The sequence below is a fragment of the Pempheris klunzingeri genome, chromosome 24, assembly GCF_042242105.1.
Source record: "Pempheris klunzingeri isolate RE-2024b chromosome 24, fPemKlu1.hap1, whole genome shotgun sequence".
Taxonomy (NCBI): Eukaryota; Metazoa; Chordata; class Actinopteri; order Acropomatiformes; family Pempheridae; genus Pempheris; species Pempheris klunzingeri.
This window is the reverse complement of record NC_092035.1, coordinates 8,511,023-8,533,708: the sequence shown is the minus strand read 5'-3', so window position 1 is coordinate 8,533,708 and position 22,686 is coordinate 8,511,023. Positions and strand designations below refer to the sequence as shown.

Sequence of the window (22,686 nt, the reverse complement as noted above, 5' to 3'; positions counted from 1 at the left end):
TCCATTCCTGTTTCTCTGATTTCAATGAGGTATCTAATGTTGAAGTCCTCTCACCAAGGCTGCTGGCAAACTAGTTAGCTTAGCTGCTGTCATCACCAACACTTAATACTAATGGTAGCAAACTCTAACTGTGGCTACACTAAAATAATACTGACATGTTATGATCAGCTGTGAGGCCTTGACAGAGCGCACTCTTTGTCTATCCACACCTTGGCAGTAGTCCAACATTATTTAATTAACATATTTTAATCGATCTCACCTGTCGCCTCTTCGGCAGATTTCGGTCAACTCCGGTAAAGGTGCAATACCGTCTCTGACCACATAGGATGGCTAACGTTTACCAGCCGCTACAACCAAGAGAGGCGCTGTTTCACACGTTTGACAAAAACATGACAAGGAAACAAGAAATGTCCATTTATGACTAACAAAATGATTGAATGTATTAATTACAATGACAGAGACATTTTAGTAAAACTCTCGCTTGGTTTGCTTCCTGAGAGAAAAAGCCAATGCATTAAGAGTGGGCACCCCAAGACCAAACCATTAATTTTAACATTATTGCTTACTGAACACTAGTGCTTAAAGGTGATAAAAGCCCATTATTAAATTGAAAACATTTTCCAAGATGGTCTCCTTGCCTAAAAACTTTTCTACCTCAACACATGGGCTTGTTAAACAAGAGCTGAATTTCATAGTAATGTTTAATCGTTTCTGCATTGCACCAGTTTACTTTATTCATTTCTTTTTTTAATGCATTTTCTATTGTTGTGATGGACCAAGCCCTCCATCAGCTCAGGTAGAACAAAGGAAAAGCTGGTAATTAGACAAAAATTGAAGCTGAAGATTCACAGAAGAGTTCAAAAAGAAAATCCGCCCTAAACCACAATCCAAGAGCCCTTCAGACCCTTCAGTCCACGGTTTAGGAGGGATGTTCCCTTCTAACTGAGACTAATTGCTTCAAACATCTCAAGGTCCCAGAAACCACATCTGAAACCACCGTGCTAATTCAAAAAGACCACCTATTCCACCTCCTTTGTTCTGCATCCAAGCTGCCAGGAAAAATTACACAATCATACCGTGATGCCACCATCATTACGGGATGGCAGAAGTAATGATGGAGAAAATAACGTCAGAATCATTTCCAAGCAATTTCCAGGACGTGCTGTTGACATCCTTCTCTGAAATGCACGGCAATTTCCACGCATGGTGTGATTTCATAGGGTGGCAGCCAGATGTGATAACAGTTAAAACATTACTGTTTACAAAGTTATTACCGTGGCTAATCTGCAGACAAGGTAACAGTCCAAGTTCAGTGTCTTTTGGTCGTTCCCACATTCAGCTGTATCAAAATTGATCTCAATTATGCATTCAATAATCCTTTGATGAATAAAATATATTTGTTAAAAGAAAAACAAAACGGAAGCTCAGAATCAATAAAAAAATACATATTTAATCAATTGTTTGTTCTCGTTTCCCTCCCATCTCGTGCTGTTATAGTTCAGAGTGAGTGTTGGAGGAGGAGGAATCTTCCTCTACCATCACGTGTTCTTCTATATTCACCTCTTCCTCGTCCTCGTCCTCGTCCTCGTCCTCGTCCTCGTCCTCGTCCTCGTCCTCGTCCTCTTCCTCTTCTTCTTCAGGAGTTTGCTGCTGGGCAGAGTCGGGCTCCTGCATGCCCATGACTTTGAGGAAGTCATAAAGCTCCACAGCAGGAGGCCAGTTATCCTCACCCAGCATTCCTTTAGAGACGGACACAGATCTATAATTATACAGTGGCCTTTTATCTAATGCAACAGCAACCGCTTTTAGCAGCATCCACAGTGTAGATAAAATCATTCAACATTTGTAAAGTATACACAAAGATAATACTTTTACCAATAATTATTAAATTGTCATCTATGGGAAACTTCTTTGATTTGTTTTCTTTTTTTATTAGTTTTGTTCTAGTCAACTTCCACGACTTCTAATAATGTCACACAATGAGTGATAGTGGCAAACTGAGTCCAGAAGCCTTTAAAACCCAAACGAAAGGTACCGTTTGAAAAGTGAATCCCAGTCCATTGCTTTTATTTTCAAAAACTCCAAAACCATTAATAAAAGACAAGTTTGGGAACCGACACATGGTGCCATGGGCTTAAAGGTGCTCTGCTTCTCTAAAGGTTGCAGGTCTCTGGTTTCTCTGCACAGAATGGAAGGAATGTGCAGGACCTCAGTTCACAGCCTGTCCGGTGTCCTCTCTTGGCCCGCATCCATACACTCTACAGGGTTCAAAGGTCAAGGGTTGATGGCTCCAGACAGGTGAGGCTTGAGTTACCTTAACAATCATCACCTTCATTTAAAGACCCTTTTGCCTCTTGCACATACCTTTCACATTCCCCGAACAGGAACGCCACAAGCTCCATCCTGTCACTGTTCTATCAGCGGGCTTGACTGAGAGCCAGCAGAGAACTGCACAATATTCTAAATTCTGTGACATATTCCTTTAACCTCTGTAAATCTTGGCGCATGTGGTATCTTGCATGTGCCTCAATATAGTAGATACAGGAGAAGATGTTAGACAGAAGCTCCTGCTTCATAGGATAGGATCGTCACTGCTGCGGTAAACAACGACTTCACTGGGACTCCTGCTGCTTGATAGAGGGCAACCTCATCATTGCAAAGAGGCCGACAGTAAATCCAAGCTGCACAGACAGCTGCTGTGTCTGCTTTTGTTTCATGCTCACTTATCCGCTAACTTTGTTAATTGTGTAGTTTTTAAAAATTTGTTCACAATGCAGAGAATACCCAGGGTAAATGTGAAAGCAAACTGGATTGTTTATTATAGGAGGTTCTAAAAGGGTCTTCCAGGGAAAGACAATGACTCATTTGTAGTGAGTGGGGGGGGAGAATGACTCTTTTATCATATTGACATATTACAAACTTGCCTTAAACATTTTCTTCCTCCTTACCTGCTGGTGACTCCGTCCCATCCTCGATCCTCTGCAGCCACTGTAGGACAGACGAGGTCACTATGGGGGTGTTGGGGGGGTACTGGTAGATTTCATCTCCGGACGGCAAATGTGTGAGGACCAGAGCAGGGAGGGGGGGCATTGAGCCGAGGTATGACCCCAGGACTGACATACCAGCTGGAGTACGACCACTAGAGCAACAAAATATATCCATTATTATCAAATAGTCAAACAATAAATGTATTATAAAAATATTTTGTGTGTATCATTGACTGGTGTATGTACAGGTGGATCCAGCAGGGCAGGTACCGCTCCATCCTCCCCCCTCCCAGCTCCACCACTCCTCTCATCTCCTCCACCAGTGCCTGGTTCTGCCTGCGCCCGATCTCGTCCTCCTCCTCTCCCACAAAGAGGAGGAGGAGAGCTTTGCCCAGGGAGAGGAAGGAGGGCAGGTTTTCCACCGTCAGCTCAGGCTGTAAAACAAAGATGAAGACGAAGGACAAAATGTTACTTTTGTACAAGAAAGGCCAAGAGGGGGTGATTGTAAGGTACGTGGAAATAAGAGTTTTGAATGCTGATGGTTCAACAGATCAGCTCGAAGCTCAGTTTCTGCTCGTGAGTGTCACCACAAAACATGCAGCAATTATTTTACTGAAGGAAGCTAAATAATGTGAGCAGAGTGTTAAGAATTAAAGGTGGAGCTGGAATCATTTAGGGACTGTGAGCAAGACTGTTCTCTCATGTGAGTCAAACCACCATCCACTCAGCAAAAATAGAAATTCAAATTACAACCCTCTTACAACAGCCTTGCCATCCTGGGCATTTTCACACAGTCCCTAAGTCACTTTCTTTACAAAAGAAATTCTGCTTTTAACTGAATGGAGAAAAATAAGGATAACAGCGCCACCATAAGGGAGGCTTTGCTACTGTCTGGACTTTTCATCCTAAGAGCCCTACAATGCAACGCAAGGACTTTCCCTGGTGGGATTTAGACCCCTGGCTATTGCACTTGAGCTATTTACCCTCACGGCCCACAAACTAATCTGGAGCCAAAATCGTCAGTGCAGAACAGCATAATAAACACTCACAGGGAGAGCTGAACTTGCCTTGTTGAGCAACATCTGCATTAAAGATGTCTGTTGCTCAATGTATTTGTTTACGTGAGAAAACGTAAACTCGTTACTCTGACACTGGATGTATTGAGCAAACCACATCCAAGGCCCACATGTGGTTCTTGTTATCTGTGACATACTGTGAGCGATTCCACCCTGGCTGTCCAAGTCACGGCCACATCATTTATTTGCGGATATTTCGTTTCATTAGATTTAACTGAAGATGGGCTCACGGTCTGTTTTGGATTTGGGCACTTTGGGTAATTATGGCGGCATTCATTTAGTCTGAACTCTAAATCCACTGAAGTGAAATCAACTAACGTAAGAATGTAAAAACTTTGTTTAGCATTTCTCAATGCAAACATGACTATGTAACATAGCAACACAAAAGAAACAGTTTGATTTACCAGAGGATGCAGCAGCGCAGTGTTGATGTGTGAGAGCAGCTCTTCAGTGGAGGTGGACACAGACAGTGTGGAGGGAGGAGTGTGTGTCTTCCAAGATGGAAACACCAACACTGCAGGAAGGTCCACAGAGTGCTCTGCAGCCCTGCACAGCAAACATTCAACCTTAAATAAATACCTCAGACATTAGAGGTCATTAGCTCATTTCAGACAACATGATCACACAGGATTATGAAATGTAACCACACAACGACTTCAGTGTCTTAAATGGATTTTAGTCATCTCTGATTGGCTGCTGAGGCTTCCTAAGTGAATTCTAAACATAGTACCGCCCTTAAGCACAGGTGAAAATGCTGCTTTATCAAATCCAGACAAAAATGCTATGAGAAATTCACGTGAATGAGTGAATGATAACTTCAGACTCAGAAATAGGAGCTCGAGAGAAGCACTCAAAGGTGACTGTGAGGGAGAACTTTGAAACAGGAATGACGAGACTGAATTTAGAGCTGCTACCATTTCTCTGCCAGCCCATCCGTCAGCAGTCCAGTCAGCACCTCCCCTCTCAGTGCCTTCGCTGCTTCAGTAAACAGTGGTACACCTGGCAAGACAGAGACACAGCACTGATACATCATCATATGATGCTGCTGACAGGGAAGCTCTTGAAGAGACATTCTGAAAGCTGCAACATTTGTAAAATTGTATAAAAAGTGACCCGGCTGTTTATTGCTATCTAGCTCATTCAAATCCAGACTTTCTTTTCTTTTCACATATCCCAAGGATAAGGTAATATTCATATTTTTAATATTTTCCTATTGTCAACAGGAAAATATTAAAGAACAAAGAACAAAACCCAACAATGAAAGCATCTACTGACAAGTATTGTCTGTGGATCAAAGCCTCATATATCTTCTTCCTCTGTGCCACAGAACTCCATTGTTGTCTAAAACTATTAAAAACACTGGGTGACATTTGCCTTTATTAAGATTTTAGACAACAATGGAGCTCTATGGCACAGAGGAATTAGTCAATTAGCATTTTTGACTCCATTCGACATACGGTGTCCTGCCATCTTTAGCTACGTGTCAAAAAATGTCGCTCCGTCATTCCTTTGAAAAGCAGTCTGTCGACACAGTGGGGATACTAACACAGAGGGGGAACAGCTGAACCTGACTCAGTTTCGGCAGGACCACAAAACAGCGTCATCCAGCATGGCACCGCGGTGGCCAATCAAATACGTACAAGCACACAATCTTGGTAAATACATCACAGCATGAGCGCTGTATTTACCTCGCAGTCATGCACAGTTACCATTGTGATAGGTATTAAAAACCAGGTATTATAAAGCGCTGCACCGGGTTTTGGTGTCTGAGAAGCTTACAGGGTCACATATTTGTTAGTCAAACTTCCTGGATCCTGTTTCCCTTGTGTTTTAACACAGGGATGTTTTGTGGCCTGAACTCCTGTTAACACTCCAAATGTGTATTAATCCGCAGCTGAACATAGTCTCCAAAATGAAAGTGTACATTTGTGACTTCTGTAAGAACCAATGGGCCACAGACAGAGTGTGGAAGTCATAAAGTATCAAGAGGTGGACTAATGCACAACTTTGTTTTGTTCTTTCGATGGGACATATTTGACACTTACAAAAAATATACAATAACAGCAGCTTTATACTTAAAGTGCAGCTTTTAGGACACAGTTTATCTCAACCCATTGGCTGACTGAGGCACAGTTGCTGTATCCATTAAAATGTAAGTTTGATTTCAGCTACTGAGGAAAAGGTGATCATTAGTCATTAATGTGCACTATGGTCTCCCACCTGTGTGTGTTTGTGTCTTAAACAGTCCCAGTACTCTGTTAGGATTATAGCCTGCTAGCTCAGGGTAAGGCACTTCCTGAAAGAATGATGTCACTCCCTCTTGGGTGGACAGCAGCAGAGGTGAAGCTGGGCGGCTCCTGGTGAAAGAACAGACAGATGAGCACAGATAGATGCATCTAATGTGTAGTTTAGATGAACAAAACAGAGATGCTTTGTGATCAGTGATAATAAGATTATTTCATCAACCACTTATGAACAATAAATACACCAAACAATTCCTTCTTTTAGGTCTGGATTGTGTGGAAGACCTGGTGCTTGTTAAAAGTGCAGAAATATGGCTCCAGGAGAACATTTTGTTCCGATTGGTCTCATTCTAGTAAAACCTCAGTCAAGACATGATGAAAAAACATGGCTCAAAGCCTCTGGGTGATAACAGGACAAAGAAGCTCTGCCCGTGGAAAATCTCCTGAGTTATAGAAAACATGACCGTACATCCATACATGTGATGACTGCCAGATTCCCATAGAGCTTGGATTTATATTGTCCTGCTGATTCGGTTGAAGCATGTTTACATGCGGGTGTGTTTCCTGTGTGTGTTTATTTGTAGTAGCAAAGATAAGTACTGCCCTCACTAGTAATGCAAACACTGTTATCTGACTGATTTCATCTGTCCTTTTATCTCATTTGCTTTGCACCATTCTTATACAATCACATGTTTTTATTTGTGGAACCTTTTTCTGTAAACACCGCCATCGCAGGTTTAATAACGTCCAAGACAAACATCCGTAGAGGATGTTCATGTGTATTTTTTACATGCTGTGCACTTTGGCTGTTGATGGTGACCAAGTAGTTTGTTTGCTGTGAATAAAAACACAGAGCTTTTAGTCGCTACAATGCAAAATATGTATGTATGAAAGGCTGAGATATGATGACTTTTAGTACCAAGAATGGTTCAAAAGTACTGGATCCTACATTTCCCATGATGCAACTTAATAGCATCTTTCATTAGACCCACATCGACATATATACATATACAGCGCACTGACCCGCTGCCGCCATATTGGACCAGGCAAGACTGGCCTGTAAACACATACAAGTAAATGTGGGACAAAAAGTTTATAAAACGTTCACATTTTTCAACCCATTTCAATGATTCGTTTTTATGATCCAACACTTTTTTCCCACTCCACATATGACATAAACCCTTGACTACAAAAATTATTCATTTCAAACTTAAGAAATGTAAAAATTTTAGCACTTTTTATCCACTTCACTTGTATGTGTTTCCAAACAATCCAACAACACGGCCAATGCAGCATCTATCAATGGATGCCAACATCAGGGTCATTTTTTCTATTAAGTTGTATTCTTCATGATGAGCAAAATGCTCCTTTAATATCTAAGGTTATAGCCACACTAATACAGATAATATTAGCACATGAGCATATAAGCACTGTTTCAGGATTAAAATCTGTCCGTACTAACACGTCTGAAAACAAATGTACTGTTTTGGCTATAACTTAACATGATGCAATTCAGTAGACTCTTGGAAAAACGTCTCACAGCATAATGAAGCGACGAAGTGCCTCAGTACCCAGCATGCCTCTGTAGTGCTGGGCCAACTCCTGAGGACGGAGCAGCAAGATACTGGGGAAAGCTGTGATAGGCTGGAACGGGATCGGCAGAGAGACGCCTGGCTGAGCAGCACAGAGGTCGGTCCACTCTCCACAGTCCACCGCACTCATCTGGACCTCAGAATCTGAAGTGATGCATCAACATCTGGTCATTTCAAAACGACAGCTCGTTGAGGCAAGTAAGGGACTTGCAAACTGCCACAACTTGCTTCAAACTTTACATCAAAATTTGTTCTCCCTGTCGGAATCATAACTCAAATCTGAATACATAGACATGACACACATATCTATACTTACACCTCCTGAGGATATAATCCATGTTGCAAATAAATCCCCTTAGAAATCAGAAAAACGACCCCCTTTAACTCAAAACTTACATTAGAATGTTTTTAAGTTTTCTAAAGTGTCAAAGTAGTGCAATGCTAGTTGTCTTTACACCCATGGGTACATTACAAACAACTGCTAATTGCCAAATCGGCATACTTTTAATGGTGCCAATATGCCAAAATTGAAACACACATAGGCTACTAAACTAGGACTGCTGCAGTCCACTGATAGTTAACTAAGTGACTCCATGGAGACATTATACGTCCTGTTAGCCTAAATTATGGAACAATTACTTCCAAAGCTTAGAGCATGATTATCCCCAAAATTGTAGCACGACAAAGAATAAGAAGAGTTACAAAATCAATTTGTATTAAATTCAATATATATAAAATCATTATATTTTGACATTACTAAGGCTCAGACTGTTGGATCAACCTACTTTGATATTACTGGTCGCTCTCCTCTGTCCATTTATACACAGATATTTCTCGGAAAACAGACTCCTCTTTACCTGCAAGTCTCTCTGCGACTTCAATGAAGGAGCTGAGAAAAGCCATGGACACAGCATCCCCTGGTGTTTGAACACAAACTACAATTAACTCCATCCACATTCGGCTGAACTCTTAAATCACATTTATTTGCTTCTGAGTGCATCTTACATTTGAGGTAGAAGAGCGCCACTGTCAGGCTGCTTTGGGCTACTGCGGCGTGGAAGTTGTCAGAGGTTAGTTGGGTAATTGAGTCCAAGTCCGGCAAGTTGCCTCTGTTTTCGTAGACAGAAGCTGCAATTTCATCGTCCAGCTTGCCTGGAGGCAGATGGAGAAACGCATAAATACACACAGATAAACAGTAGTGAAGGAGGGAGGAGGAGGATAGAGACAATGAGAGTATGATTCCTCTTTTAATTTCCCCATCACACACTTACCAAAATGTGTATCCTCCTCCTCGTCCTCCTCTACCTCCTCGTCCTGCTCTACTTCCTCATCCTCCTCTTTGTCTTGACTTGTGAAGAGCTCCAACACCTCATCAAGGTTGTGTAAGGTCAAATACTTCACCTCTGAACTCTTGAAGCACACAAACAAAAAAGGTAAAACACACGTGGTAAAAACAGCAAGTAATCTTTCCTGCATGTATGTATGTGACGATGTTACCTTCTCAGGCAGCCTGTAAGCAGCATTATATTCGTCTGGGGTTTTCACTGCAGGACTCTGCCTGATGACACACACAGGAAAAACACAGCATGAATGGTGTGTTACCTCTCAACAACGTCAGCAAATTAAAAAAGCTCATCAATGAAGATGTGTTCAGATCCATGCTCACAAACATGCCTGTTCTGTACCTCTCACCTGTGTACGAGCACCAGCAGGGCGAGGCCACGCAGCCTCCAGGCCAGAGTGGTGGCCGTGTCCAAGTCCAGGTGCAGGGTTGCTGGACGGGAGAACAGGAAGACCTGGGGGATCTGCTGGTAGGGAAACTGGGGGGGCTGGACCGAGGAGGGGTCTTCGTAAGCTTCGGTCTGGCGGTGCAGAGACACATGCAATTATGTACAAAAGAAAACATTATAGTCGCTCCTGCATGTGACTTGCACTACAACATTTAACAAAAATTTGATTTAGGGTGCACAGAGTCAAGAGTCAAGAGAGTAAAGCTGACATAAGTAGATCAATAGAATAGTCCATAGAAAATTACTGTGGACAGCAAACAGAGGCGGGTTGTGGAGCATTCAAATTAAATTTGAACTCAACCATCAACTGTGAAATCACTACAGACTGTAACAGCCCTCTCCTTAGTTTCTGTGTATACCAAGCCTGAAGGGCCAGGCTGTGTTAATTATAACATTATATAGGCCCATTGGTTAATCAATTAATCAAGTCAATAATGAGCAAATTAATCGACCATGAATGTAATCATTAGTTTCAGCCCTAATATTAAGTGCAGTGTCTCCATCTCCATTCTGCTCACCACTAGTGGAGCCTCCATGAGCTGCAGGAAGGAGTGCAGGCTGAGGGTGGACAGAGGCTTCCTCATACGGGTCAAAGGGCAGCGCTCAGAGGTCATCGTGGTCATGAACCTACTGAGGGCTCTACAGTGGAGGAACCACACTCCAGATGAGTGAGACACCTCGTTAACGCTGAGACACAGAAAGACAGGGAGAGACGACTTTTAAATGACGTGTAAAGGAGCTGCTCTGGTGAGGTCAGTGTTCAGGCTCAGCTTCTGCTCAGGATGAACCCGCCTGACACTATTATGAACATTAACATGAGTCAATTTGCAAAGGATGTTTATGATTAACTTTTTGAGCTCACATCTTTTACAGCCTAAAGTATCTGAACAGTTTCCAGTCAGCATATGTGCTTGTAAAGGCACTGCAGGTAAAACAAAGCTGATAAACAATTATGACCCAAGCCTCACAGTGTGCAGCCTTTTCTCTATTTATTCTGTTTTTAAATGTCACTCACATAAAATCTAAGAAACAGACACCCTGTAATCTCTCTATTAAAAATACTAGAGGGGCAGACAGCCAGTCTGAATGTCCTTAAACAGGGAGGAACAGCACATGGAGGCTGTTGTACATCTTGTACAATTCAGCAATTCATCATTTTTGGCAATTATGATGTGGAGAAATTTCTCATGAGTTACACAAGACTTGAACCCAAGATGACATGATTACAGCAGAGTTCAGCAGGGCTGAGTTCATCCCTGCTTCCGCAGTCTGAGCTCACCGCTCATCTACAGCATGCTGTTTAACCTGTGCTGCTTGGTTCAAGGCTTATTCAACGTGTGGCGTGACAGCCCTCACCCGGCCTATGAGTCACACCAGAGAAAAGACAGGAAGAAGGAAAAATAACCTACCCCAAGTGCTTTAAAACTGGGCCGCCAGTTATGAGGATGAACTGGTATTTGGATCCGTACACATACGCTGTCTCCATCATCGATCGGTGCTCTTAAGTAATACAATCAACAGAAACAATGCAATTCATTTGCTTAGACATTCAAGTCAATCAGTCAGTGTCTCCATCACCTTACACACTGCAGTCCATTAATCAGTCCTTGAACACATCAGCCAGATAATCTCCATCGCTGACTTTTTTTTTTCTTAAATCAAACTATGACTTCACCCACATTCTTACACTCTCACTTTGATCAACATTTATTGCCTCTGCCTTCGCCTTCTTTTCCACACCTTGTGTTCCCAGACTGCGGACGTAACCCAGCACAATATCCTTCTTCCCCCTGGCTGCCTTCTCCATGGCCAGCAGGTCGGCGTCAGTGTGGACGTACTTGACCTCTTCACGCAGAATAGCACTGATAGAGAAAGACAAAAGCACTGCTATTGTATTATTCTATATTTTTCTTAATGGCAATAAATCCCGTGAATGAACCAAAACATACCAAATTCTCTTACACACTGTTGTACTACAAGTACTACTCATGAGTATGTTAAATTGATTTTGTGTTGCTTACTTACAACAGGACTTCGGAGACGATGGAGTTGACGTCAAACACAGTGTCCAAATCAAAACCCAAGAGCTCCTTACCACCCCTGACACAGAGATACAACGACATACACAACACAGAATTCAACATGACTGTGGAGGCTGTTAAATCTCTATGCTTTGGTCGTATTTCTGGACTAGTAACCACTGAATCCTCCACGTCCTCACGACCTACCTGAACAGGAAAGCTGTGTGCAGCACCCTTTCTTCTGTGCAGTATGCTCGAACCAGCTCTTTATTGCAGTTGACCTAAACAAAAAGAGCAGAGAAGGTACTAAACTGCCACCTCTGCCTTGCATAGGTGTCCACATCTTAAAACGTTACTAAAGACTTGCATATTTAAACTTAAATATTAACTTCTTGAGCACATTACAGTGGGAGGACAATATCTACCTTTCCAACCAGTATCCCATAATCCTGCAGAGCGTCTGCAGACTTCTCCAACTCCACCAGGAAGAGGGAGATGGTTGGAGAGACTGGAAAGAGAGGAATACTGTTATCTTTGATTCAAAATACTACAGACTCCACTATTTCAAAATAAAACTACAAAGTTCTGCATGCAAATATGGAAAAGATTGTGTTGTTGACTTATAGGGCAGAGTGAACAGACTACCTTGATGCTGGAAATAGATAAACATCATCTTCCCAGAATGCAGTTTCTCATAGAAGTCTGCAGCTGTGTATTCAATCAGGTCTGATGTGTTGGCCTTCTCTGTGCATCCCCCTGACCTCAGCCACAGCAGGAGAACAGCCAGACACACCCACATCATGGAGGACAGACTGCTGTGTGGAAAAGATCATTGGAGGAGATGTACAAGTGTCCATATATAGATCACAAATAAACCATGCAGGAGTAATAATATGACCTCCACTATGTTATGTCTGATTGGCTTAGACATTAAACAGAAATGAATAGGAACATATGAGTTGTGAGCAAGCAGTGACCACAATGATGTTACCTGAGGAGGTCGAGCTGGGGTTAAAGTTCAACTTTTTTTCACTTTCCATGTGGCACAAATGTTACAAACCACAGTGAAACCCGTGGTGATAGAAAACAGAGGCATTGTGCGGCTAATTATGAACAGCAGCTTATCCAAAGAGTGTAAAATCCCGAAGAAAGTCGGAAAAATGGCGCTTTCTGCCTCACTGAAGGATGTAGGTAATGCTAGCTAGTTGATTAGCTTAGCTTGTTAGCTGCTGCCTACTGATGGGTTCTCGTCCATGGCTGTTGTTATATGGCTAAAAGTCGATAAGATACATGTCGGCATATATCCATGAGGGATGTAACATTAGACCACAGGCAAAGCACATTTACAGGGTTATTTTTCGCCAGGCCCCACAATGAAACTTGAAAAAAGTGTGTTAGGATGATGCTTCATCTTTCGAAGACGATTAGATTAGCACTTCCTGTTGTCATTTTAAAATAAAATACTTAATTGACAAATTTATTGTGAGGTGTTTGAGTAGTTCGTACCAACATGAACACTAATTGATGCTGTACAAATCCGAAGTAGAAAGGACCGTAGCTGTTTTACATTTTTTTTCTACTTTTTATACCCATAGGTTGCTATTCCGTGCACGCCAACATTTTTGTGCTTTTATTTTGAAAACAACACCTATTTTCCGGAAGTGTTGGTTATCGCTCAGTAACTTTACGTCTGCAAATTGTTTTGATGCATTTTTCTCTGCGAGACGCCCACGTGTTTGTATGAACCAATAAGATCAGGGGGCAGGCTTGACTCACACAGCTGGCCAATCACAAGCATCTAAGGGGCGGGCACTACCACAGCTGACATCATCGTGAACCAATAGAGTGAGGGAACTGTGGAGGTTGGGCGGCAGGGTTAGCCAATCAGGCGGCGCACTGATAAAGTGGGCATGAGGACGTCTTCCACTTGGGAGATTTAGCTCGGAAACTGGCTAGAATCTGCGGCTCCATGTTGGCTGTTTCAAATGAGAACGAAAGAAGTGTTGAGCCAAGATGGCGGCCTCCGAGGCACTAGTTTCCGTTTTAATTGAGAGCATGGGGGCGGGTCTAAAACTGCATCACAGCTGATCTGGAGGTTTTTCCCCCCTTAAGTTGTTTTTTGCAGAGAGCAGCTTTGCAGAGATTCACAGGGGGACCTCTCTGTCTTGTTTTCTCTTCCCCTTTCATGTTATTTTTAACCTAGCGCATTTTAAACAACTAGACCACATTTTTTCTTCAATCCCAGATCGGATTTAAACCCCAGCGCAGTTTCACCATGCCTCTTCTTTTAAGAATAAACTGCTTTTATCGCAATTTTTCACCCGAATACCCTCGTTTTTTTGTCATCCACGGTGCATTTAGCCCAGGTCTGACCCAGTTTTAGTGTTTTTGCCTTTACAGCATCCCATGTATTAGTGCGAGCCATCAGAGGAGATGTTTTCGGCAGGAGAGGAGGTTAATTCCCATTTGTTTACCTCACTGAAGGAGTCCCACGGAGCTGCAATCTCCCCAACACTGGAGCTCAGTCTAACTACCATCTACACCGTCCTCTACTCTTTCCTGTTTGTTTTCGTGTACCTGCAGCTCTGGCTCATTTTGCACTACGGACACAAGCGCTTCAGCTACCAGAGTGTGTTTTTGTTCCTGTGTTTGCTGTGGGCTGCGCTGAGGACGACCCTCTTCTCTTTCTACTTCAAAAATGTGGTACAGGCCAACCAGCTGCAGCCTCTGGCCTACTGGCTGCTCTACTGCTGCCCCGTCTGCCTGCAGTTCTTCACACTCTGCCTACTCAACCTCTACTTCACACAGGTAGGACTGCACTGTGTGTGTGTGTGTGTGTGTGTGTGTGTGTGTGTGTGTGTGTGTGTGTGTGTGCGTGTGCGTGTGCGTGTGTGTGTGTGTGTGTGTGTGTGTGTGTGTGACCTGATTTCATAAAACAGCTGACTTTGCAATTTTGTGTTTGTTGTATTCACATGATTTCACATTTAACACACAGCTTAACCTCCCCACCAGCAAGTGATACTCTTATTCTATTCTATTGTATCTTATTGGCCTCCTATTCCTATTAATCCAAGGTCCCCCAATTCCTGGCACCGACCGTCACCCAGTGACCTGTGGGGACAAAAGCTCTCCAGGGATGACACCCAGCTCTAATTCATTTCCACTCATTGAATTTGCAGTAAACAAATGTCAGCTGTCATTTTTCTTTCTGTCATTTCTTAGAGCAGGGATGCTAGTGTGGTTATCTGGAAATAGCACACATCTATACAGGAATAGTTAGACATTTTGTGAATGATGAGTCTCTTCGTCACTATGAGGTTACCAGGCAACCAGCAAAAACTCAAGGAAGTTGCACCTGGCTAAGAAATAGTCGTGCACATAACCTCCTGCAGACCTACGACTCAGCATCTTTACAGTTTAGTTTTTGCATGAGAGAAATTAGATACAACGTGTTAGTTACTGAGCTCTAGAGGTGCTGGTAACCTTTGGATGGAGCCCCGCTAGCCTCTTCCAGTCTTTATGCTAAGCTAAGCTAACTCTAGCCTCACACATGACAGACGTCCCTGAAATGTTCAGGAACATTTCCTGCATTGGGTCATGTGTGAATGGGAGCAGGGATCGATATTCAGGGAAATCAATACCACTAATTTCCTGCCTCGAGACTCAGTAACATTGCAGGGAAATTGCCAGTGTGAATGAAACCAGCAACATTGGAGGGACAACATCCAACGCTTTTTGATGTTCTCTTCAAGTAGATCATGAAAAAACATTACTTCTCTTCAGACTTGTTGAATATTAAATGCATTACAAGAACAATGGCACTGGACAAGAACAGCTCCTCGTCCATCATGTTCCTGAAAATAATTAAAAACTTCCTCTTCATACATGGACTTCTTGCTTTGCTCCATCTCCACCATCTGTTCCTTATGGTGCAAGACGGAAATGTTCCTGTATCTAGCTTCATGTGTGAAGAGTGAAAATCGGTGCGTCTGAAGGTTATCCCAACAATTTACCGCTCTAACTATGTGTGGAAGAGTCTCTTGGTGACAAGGCAATAAATACCCAAACTGTTGACATATTTCTTTAAGCCAATCAAAATGCAGTGTTGTGGGTGGACAGTGGGCAACTATTTCCCTGGTAAAGTAACTTAAAAGGGCTTCTCTAATAACCAACATTCCTCCTATCGCAAAAGGGGACATATGGTCAGCCACTGTTGTCCTATATGTTCCATAGCGGAGTGGGTTGACTGACTTGAAGGAGCTTTTTTTTTTAGCTTGCTGTTGGTTCGAAGGCTCTGCAGATTGACTCAGCTCATGTTCAGATCTCCTCGCTAAAAGCCCGTGTTGCTTTAGGCCCCAGCCTCCATTGATGTGTTTCATTCAGTAAGTGGACGAGACTCAAACAAATGCCCCCGTCAGCGGCATGTTCTCACAAAATGTGTGCTTGAAAGAAGGAGAGGGACACAGTTGGTCAGTCACAGTTGTTCAACACCTGCCCACTCCAAATGTCAAAGACCTGTTTGTTTCTCTCTCAGAAAACACCTACACACTCCGGGGCTTCTAGCCGGTAACACCACCACAGTTCAATCACTGCTTCAAAGGAAAACGCAGTGTGTGTCTCAGTCACATGCACGGGTGTGAGGAGAAAGGAAGCTTGCCCAACTGGCTGAGTGCAGATTAGGTAATGAAGCCACTGGTGTCACATGACTGCTGAATAAACATTGTAGCCCATTAGCTGATCTGTGACCAGTGCAAGCATACAATCTACACTCCGATTGAATAAAAATAATTCATTTTCTTTGGTTGTTGTTACAAAAGCAAAACTGGCAAGCATCACATGTATGCTGGCAACAGCAGCGTTTTTTTTTCTTTTTCTCCATCATCAACAAGATGGTATTCTTCCATATCTGGTAAACCCGTCATTATAGGTTTGAAAATATCTGTGTCTAAGTGGGGAAACCATGTGCTCAGTGAATAAGCTTTTCCTGCATGTGGTTTCATGTCTAGCCGGGTCAAACCTGAGTAATATATCAGATTCATATTTTCTCCCACAGTAGAAACAGTGACTGTGGCTGTAATGTCCCCTACATTAACGCAGCTAGAATCAATAAATCTGGCCCACTCAGATCTACAGTGTTTAGCATCTTTCAGCTCGTTGTTTTGGTTTTGGGCCCCGCATCTTTACTGCTTTGGTTCACTCACAGCTCTCATCGCTTTAGTTTCCAGCATGCGTCTCCAATAAACCCATTTTGCAGACAGGCAACATTAGCAGCTATCTGCTGAACATAGCGGACATACTTCAGGGCTGCAATTAATAAACACGACTAACCACAAAGAAAAGGCAGAATATTTGTCATTTTCTCTGAAACATGACTGAAATTATTATTCAATTGTCAAAATGAACATCAGCCTGATGAGTAAGGCATCATCACCAACAATTTGTCTCAAGAAACTGAAAGCACAGAGCTTGTTTGTTCAGGCAGAGAAAACCTGTCTGAGAGCTGGTGCACCATCATGCCACTGTGACACGGTCTGTCGCCTGACACACACGCATGTGTGGAAATACTTGTGTAGAGCATTTTCTGATGAGTCAGGCATGAGTCCTGACCTGTGAGTTACTTCCCCCTTATTACATTTTAGTTCCTTCTTGCTCAAGAAAATTCTAATGGGAATAATCAGATAAAGACAAAAAGAAAGTAGAAATTTTAGTCACATTTTTCATAGATTTTATACATTTTCGTTTGAGGTACACACACACACGCACATATATAGTATACATTATGTATGTAATCCAGCAGTGTTCTGCTGGCTGGTTGCTTCATTTCTAGGTTACAAATTACCTCCTACTGGCCTACATTCACACACAAAAGGCTGAGTGTTTATGTGTGTGAGAGCAGGTCTGTGGGTTTAAACTCAATGTTTACAACGTTGAGCAATTCCTAAGACCTTCGTGGCCATAGCAGCTATCATATAATGTCAAAAACCATGGTTCATCGGAGTGTGACAGGTAAAGGCTTTGAGCAGACCGATCAGTGATAGTACTCTGTGCGTCTGCATGTTTTTACCTAACTGAATAAACTACATTGAACCACTTTTTGCAGTCATTCCAGCAAGTGAGTGAACTAGATCAGCTGAGGCCAGTGTCCCAGCTTTTGTACACTTTAACTGGACTTGAGTACAGTGTGATGTTTGTTGAGGTCCTTACTGATAACATGTTGGCAGCAGTCGTTGCAGTTTTTGTCTGTTCAGCCCGAGTGTCTAATGCTGCTCATGCTAAACACCCAGTTCTTCAGGTTAGTGCTGAAACAAGTGGAATATTTGATCTTAAACCATAAAGGCACCACCTGTCTGTGCAACGCTGCTGTCAGCAGGCCATTGGCTCTTTGTTCGGCCATTTACACAGAGCCAAACATTTGAATTTAAACTGTATTTGCATAAAGCTGTAAGTGTTACTGTCTGACTTGATCCAAGTGTATGAGGCCATTTTGGGCAATGTAGCAAATCACTGAGCTGAGCTGCTTTATGACATTATTGGATTTACAGGGTTTTTTGGACCAATCTGATGAAGCACCCTAATTTGTTAGTTGGGAACACATCACTGGAGGCTGGGACTTAACACAGGCTTTCACTAAGGAGATCTCTCATCCCCGGGACATGAGCTGAGTCAATTTGTAGAGCTTTTAAACAGCAGCCCAAAAAAACCACTTCAAGTCAGTCAACCCACTCGACTTTGGAACATGTAGATAGCGTCTGTTCACATGTCCCCATCTGCAAACAAACAGATATTTTTATGTGGCTATTTTTTTCCCCTATAAATGAATTGAATTTCCCCAAAATGCACCTAATCATAACAAGTGTGATTGCTCTGCAGCACTACCCCAGGACAAATATATAAATATGCTTGTATAGTTTTTGATGCTACCAAGGCGACTGATCAAATCATGCACTGTTCTTTGCAGATGGATACTATGACTTCTCTTATTTATCATTTTTATATTTCACAGGCATAGACAACAATTGTATTCATGTCTCAGCCAAAAAAAGTGCATGAGCTCATTTTGATGACAAGTAAAGTGTATGAGTTATTAACCTTAATGCATTAAAGCCTACTGCAGAAGTGTTTTAAAGCCCCCATTCATTCCCACTGCTACTATAACTCAATGCATTAAGGTTGGTCTTAACGTTCATAAAGTCATAGTGTATATTGCTGCCATGATATAGAAGTGCATGAACTGTGCTGTGATAGAAGATTTGGTCCATATTGCACACAGCATCTTGACACATACAGTATTTTATCATGTTAGATGGATGTGTGGTGTGTGTGTGTGTGTGTGTGTGTGTGTCCACTTTAATGACACACAGGAATCTCTTCAGGCACTGTTAAGTTCACACTATTCTCCTAAGAGAAACCCACAGTCCTGCGCTCTCTCTTTAGCTCTATCTCGTCTTTGTATTTGTTCCTCATTATATTTCTTCTGTTTTTTTTATTTAACACCAGTAATATGCTTCATTAAAATTGCATAAGCACTGGTCTACAGTTGAGTCAATTTTAAGGAACAATTTTTTAGAAAATAACTTGTTGGCATAATGAAATTGAGTAAGAAAATGACTGTATCAGTGATGATGTTTTTCTGCCTGTCTTTGTTTAGGTGATGTTTAAGGCTAAAGCAAAGTATTCCCCAGAACTCACCAAATACAAGTAAGTCTCTTTTCCTTCCTTTCCTCTCTGCGTTTGCAGCTTTAGCACCATGCATTTTAATCAGCTATTGTTTATGAATGCAGTCACATTTTCTTTGCCGTCCCCTTACTGTCTGTCTGTATCCCCCCCCCCCCTCTCTCTCCAGGGTTCCTCTGCGTTTGTTCTTCCTGTGTCTCAGTATATTTTTCCTGGTGGTGAATTTAACTTGTGCATTGTTAGTGCAAGGAGCTCTGGAGCGCTCCGAATCACCAAGGTAAACAACAGAAAACAAAACCCTACCAAAAATAGAGCATTTCATCCTTACATAAATAAATGACATGTCTATCTATTGTATATTTTATTGCCTGTATACTTGCAGTGATGGGGGCATCAGACATGCGGTCCTGGCCAGGGTCCTGATCAACGACAGTCTCTTTGTCCTGTGCGCTGTCTCTCTGGCCGTCTGCATCTTCAAGATCGCCAAGATGTCCTCTGCCAACGTTTACCTTGAATCTAAAGTATGAATAAAGCCACACATATGTGTCATTTAGCTCATTTTAGACTGTATTTCACTTGTAGTGCTGCTTTGTGCTGAGAGAAAATAAACACTGATATTATTTGGTTGTAGAAAAACATTCCACAAAATTAGTTTAAAGGAAGAATTTAACATTATTGTCTATTTGCTCAGGTATAGATTGTTTTAAAACGACGCCAAACACTACTGGCAGTAACACTTAAATGTACGTCCCTCAAAGCTCAATTAGTGGCCTATAGTCTGTAATTTTACTGTTGGAGAGGTCTCAGTCTTAGTGGTGGATCCCATCTGTGGCCCATATCTGACATTCAATTACAGGCCAGTAGCCGACTGATATGTGAGTGTGATCTTGTAATAAGCGCCGTAACTCTTCCTCCAGGGTACGTCAGTGTGCCAAGCGACAGCCATAGGAGCCATGGTGATTCTGCTCTACACATCCAGGGCCTGTTACAACCTGGTGGTGGTGGCCCTGTCGCCTCAGGACAGACCCAGCCCCTTCAACTACGGCTGGTACAGCGTCTCTGATCAGGTACTGTCACAAGCGTGTTCAGTTACAGACAGTAAATAAGCTTGTATTTAGCCAGAAACCCAGTGCCAAGTGTGTGTGTGAACAAGCCATTTTAGGAGATTTGGGAAAGCAGTGCTTAGTGGGGTGAAGGGCTTTGTTTGGCTATAAATAACCGTGTGTGTGTCTGTGTGTCCTGACCCACATCAAGGCTCAGGCCTGCAGATGGACAGGCCACTTTAAAGGGTGTGTCTTTGTGTGTACGTGTTGGACATGATACACAACAACTGGCATCTATGTGTGGGGATAATCTGACATTACAAATGATTTCTTTAATCTGTTTGTAAACCAGCTGTCAGTCCAACATGCCAGCATTATTCTTCCCTGAGTGTGTGTGTCTGTAAGTGTGAGAATGAAGCAAGAACTATGCACACACTTACATTTTTGCGTCATTAAATTGGTTTTTGAAAATGTATTTATTATCCGTTTGTGATGCATTTGACTTTGACCTTGTAGTTGACCATTTTAATTTAATTTAATTTTTCATTTTATTTTCTTGGTCAGTGTATACACTGTTGACTGTGAATGTATCCTACACTGTTTGTCTGTGTTGTAGGCCGATGTGCAGGAGATCAGCGGTGAAGCCTACATCGTGTTTGGGATCATTCTGTTCTTCTGGGAGCTGCTACCTACGAGCTTAGTGGTGGTTTTCTTCAGAGTCCAGAGGCCCAACCAGAACCTGGTAAAATAATCAGTTAAAAACACAACTTCTGGCAATAATCTGTGAGAAACAACTGTGAACTTTCAGATCTGTAAACTATAATGAAGTGTAATATGTCTCAGGCTCCAGGAGGGATGATCAACAGCCACAGTTTCAGCTCCAGAGCTTATTTCTTTGACAACCCTCGACGGTACGATAGTGATGACGACCTGTCCAGAAGCATTAATAGCAGGACTGATCGGGCCAGGTGGGCACGCACACAAGCACACATCCATTCTTTCAGTATCAGCATTGAATTTAAGCTTTTTATTGAAAAATCAGGCCTCTAACTCATCACCTCTTCTCCCTCTCCTCTCTCAGCCTCCTCTCCACCACTCCCCAGCTGGGCACGTCTAGTTGGTATGGCTCCATCCAACGCAACGGGACTCTGACAGCCGGCGTCGCATCCGCTCAGCAACCTCAATCTTCCACCGCCCCCCTGCTCTTTGCCTACGGAAACATCCAGAGTCACAATCACCACCATCACAACTACTACTCCACCCCGCAGAACAACAACTACCACCATCACCATCACACCAACTACTATTCCACGCCACAGAATTATTACTGCGGGTCGCAAACATATTTCTGCACCCCACAGAATTAAGCAGGCACCATTGTAAAGGTTGAAAAAGACTAATAACTAACAATTTCCTGCATTCACCATTTTTGCTTCCCCAGATACATCAAACTTGTTACTTTTGAACGATATTACGACACATTGCTCCAGACCAAGTTGGGCCATCAGCGTCTTTAAATAGCAAGTATGGACCAGAATGAAAGCAAGTGCAGGCCATGGACCAGAGTCTTAGTGCTAATACGGCTAACACGACTGAAACTGCAAAGACCAAACGTTTTCTGTGAAACGTTTTGGTCAGATTATCACTTCTGAGACTGGAATTATCAGGGACCAGATAATCATCGCTCTCATCATCCTTTCCCCCTTTTCCTTGTAGATTTCTTCCAATCATTTGGGTTGTCGACAAGGGGTTGTGTGGCTGTTTTCATATGATTGTTTTAATCACCATAAAAAGGGTCAATTAAGCTGGAAAAGAACACTGAGGGGTGCTGGCCTGCTAGTTTGAGGCTTTTCTGACAATGAAGACCAAATGATATGCATCTGCAAAGGGCATTTCATGGCGTTTCTTACTTTCAGGTCTGGGTACATAATTATGACAGGAATTAGCTGTTGCTAATTTGCCATTGGCTTAAAGCCAACGCCAACAGCTAGCTTGAAGAAAAATTCTCAGAGACCAAGCAAAACAGATAAAATGCTAATCACATGCCCATCCATCATAGACATCATTATATTATCTTGTTGGTGGCTAATTATTATTTTTTAACAGTGATTGTTCATTTTGGCGCCAGAGAAACGTTAGCAAGTGTAAAAATGTAGCCTGCGTACTCCCACTACTGGATTCTCATTTGGTTTGACATGTAAAATAAGCTTTTTGCAATTTCCTTAAATGACTGTATTCAAAATACTGGTCAATTTATCTT

At 42.4% G+C, this 22,686-nt stretch overlaps 2 protein-coding genes across 2 annotated transcripts; one reads left to right on the top strand and one right to left on the bottom strand.

Annotated features, from left to right (window-relative positions):
• Window positions 1-1,430: 1,430 nt before the first annotated feature.
• txndc16 (thioredoxin domain containing 16) lies at window positions 1,431-12,508 on the bottom strand. The gene is made up of 19 exons (XM_070855475.1): window positions 12,355-12,508; window positions 12,135-12,217; window positions 11,917-11,990; window positions 11,714-11,788; window positions 11,429-11,550; window positions 11,098-11,188; window positions 10,207-10,375; window positions 9,591-9,760; window positions 9,396-9,456; window positions 9,170-9,308; window positions 8,904-9,050; window positions 8,756-8,815; window positions 7,847-8,042; window positions 6,284-6,420; window positions 4,978-5,062; window positions 4,468-4,609; window positions 3,234-3,421; window positions 2,949-3,139; window positions 1,431-1,739 (listed from the first exon to the last, which is right to left on the bottom strand). The coding sequence occupies exons 1-19, from the start codon at window positions 12,506-12,508 to the stop codon at window positions 1,492-1,494; spliced, it is 2,532 nt and encodes an 843-aa protein (XP_070711576.1). The 3' UTR covers window positions 1,431-1,491.
• Window positions 12,509-13,843: 1,335 nt separating this feature from the next.
• On the top strand, window positions 13,844-21,793 carry gpr137c (G protein-coupled receptor 137c). Its single transcript, XM_070855477.1, has 8 exons — window positions 13,844-14,517; window positions 19,358-19,407; window positions 19,553-19,660; window positions 19,766-19,904; window positions 20,301-20,450; window positions 21,043-21,168; window positions 21,270-21,394; window positions 21,508-21,793. The coding sequence occupies exons 1-8, from the start codon at window positions 14,143-14,145 to the stop codon at window positions 21,791-21,793; spliced, it is 1,359 nt and encodes a 452-aa protein (XP_070711578.1). The 5' UTR covers window positions 13,844-14,142.
• Window positions 21,794-22,686: the final 893 nt, after the last annotated feature.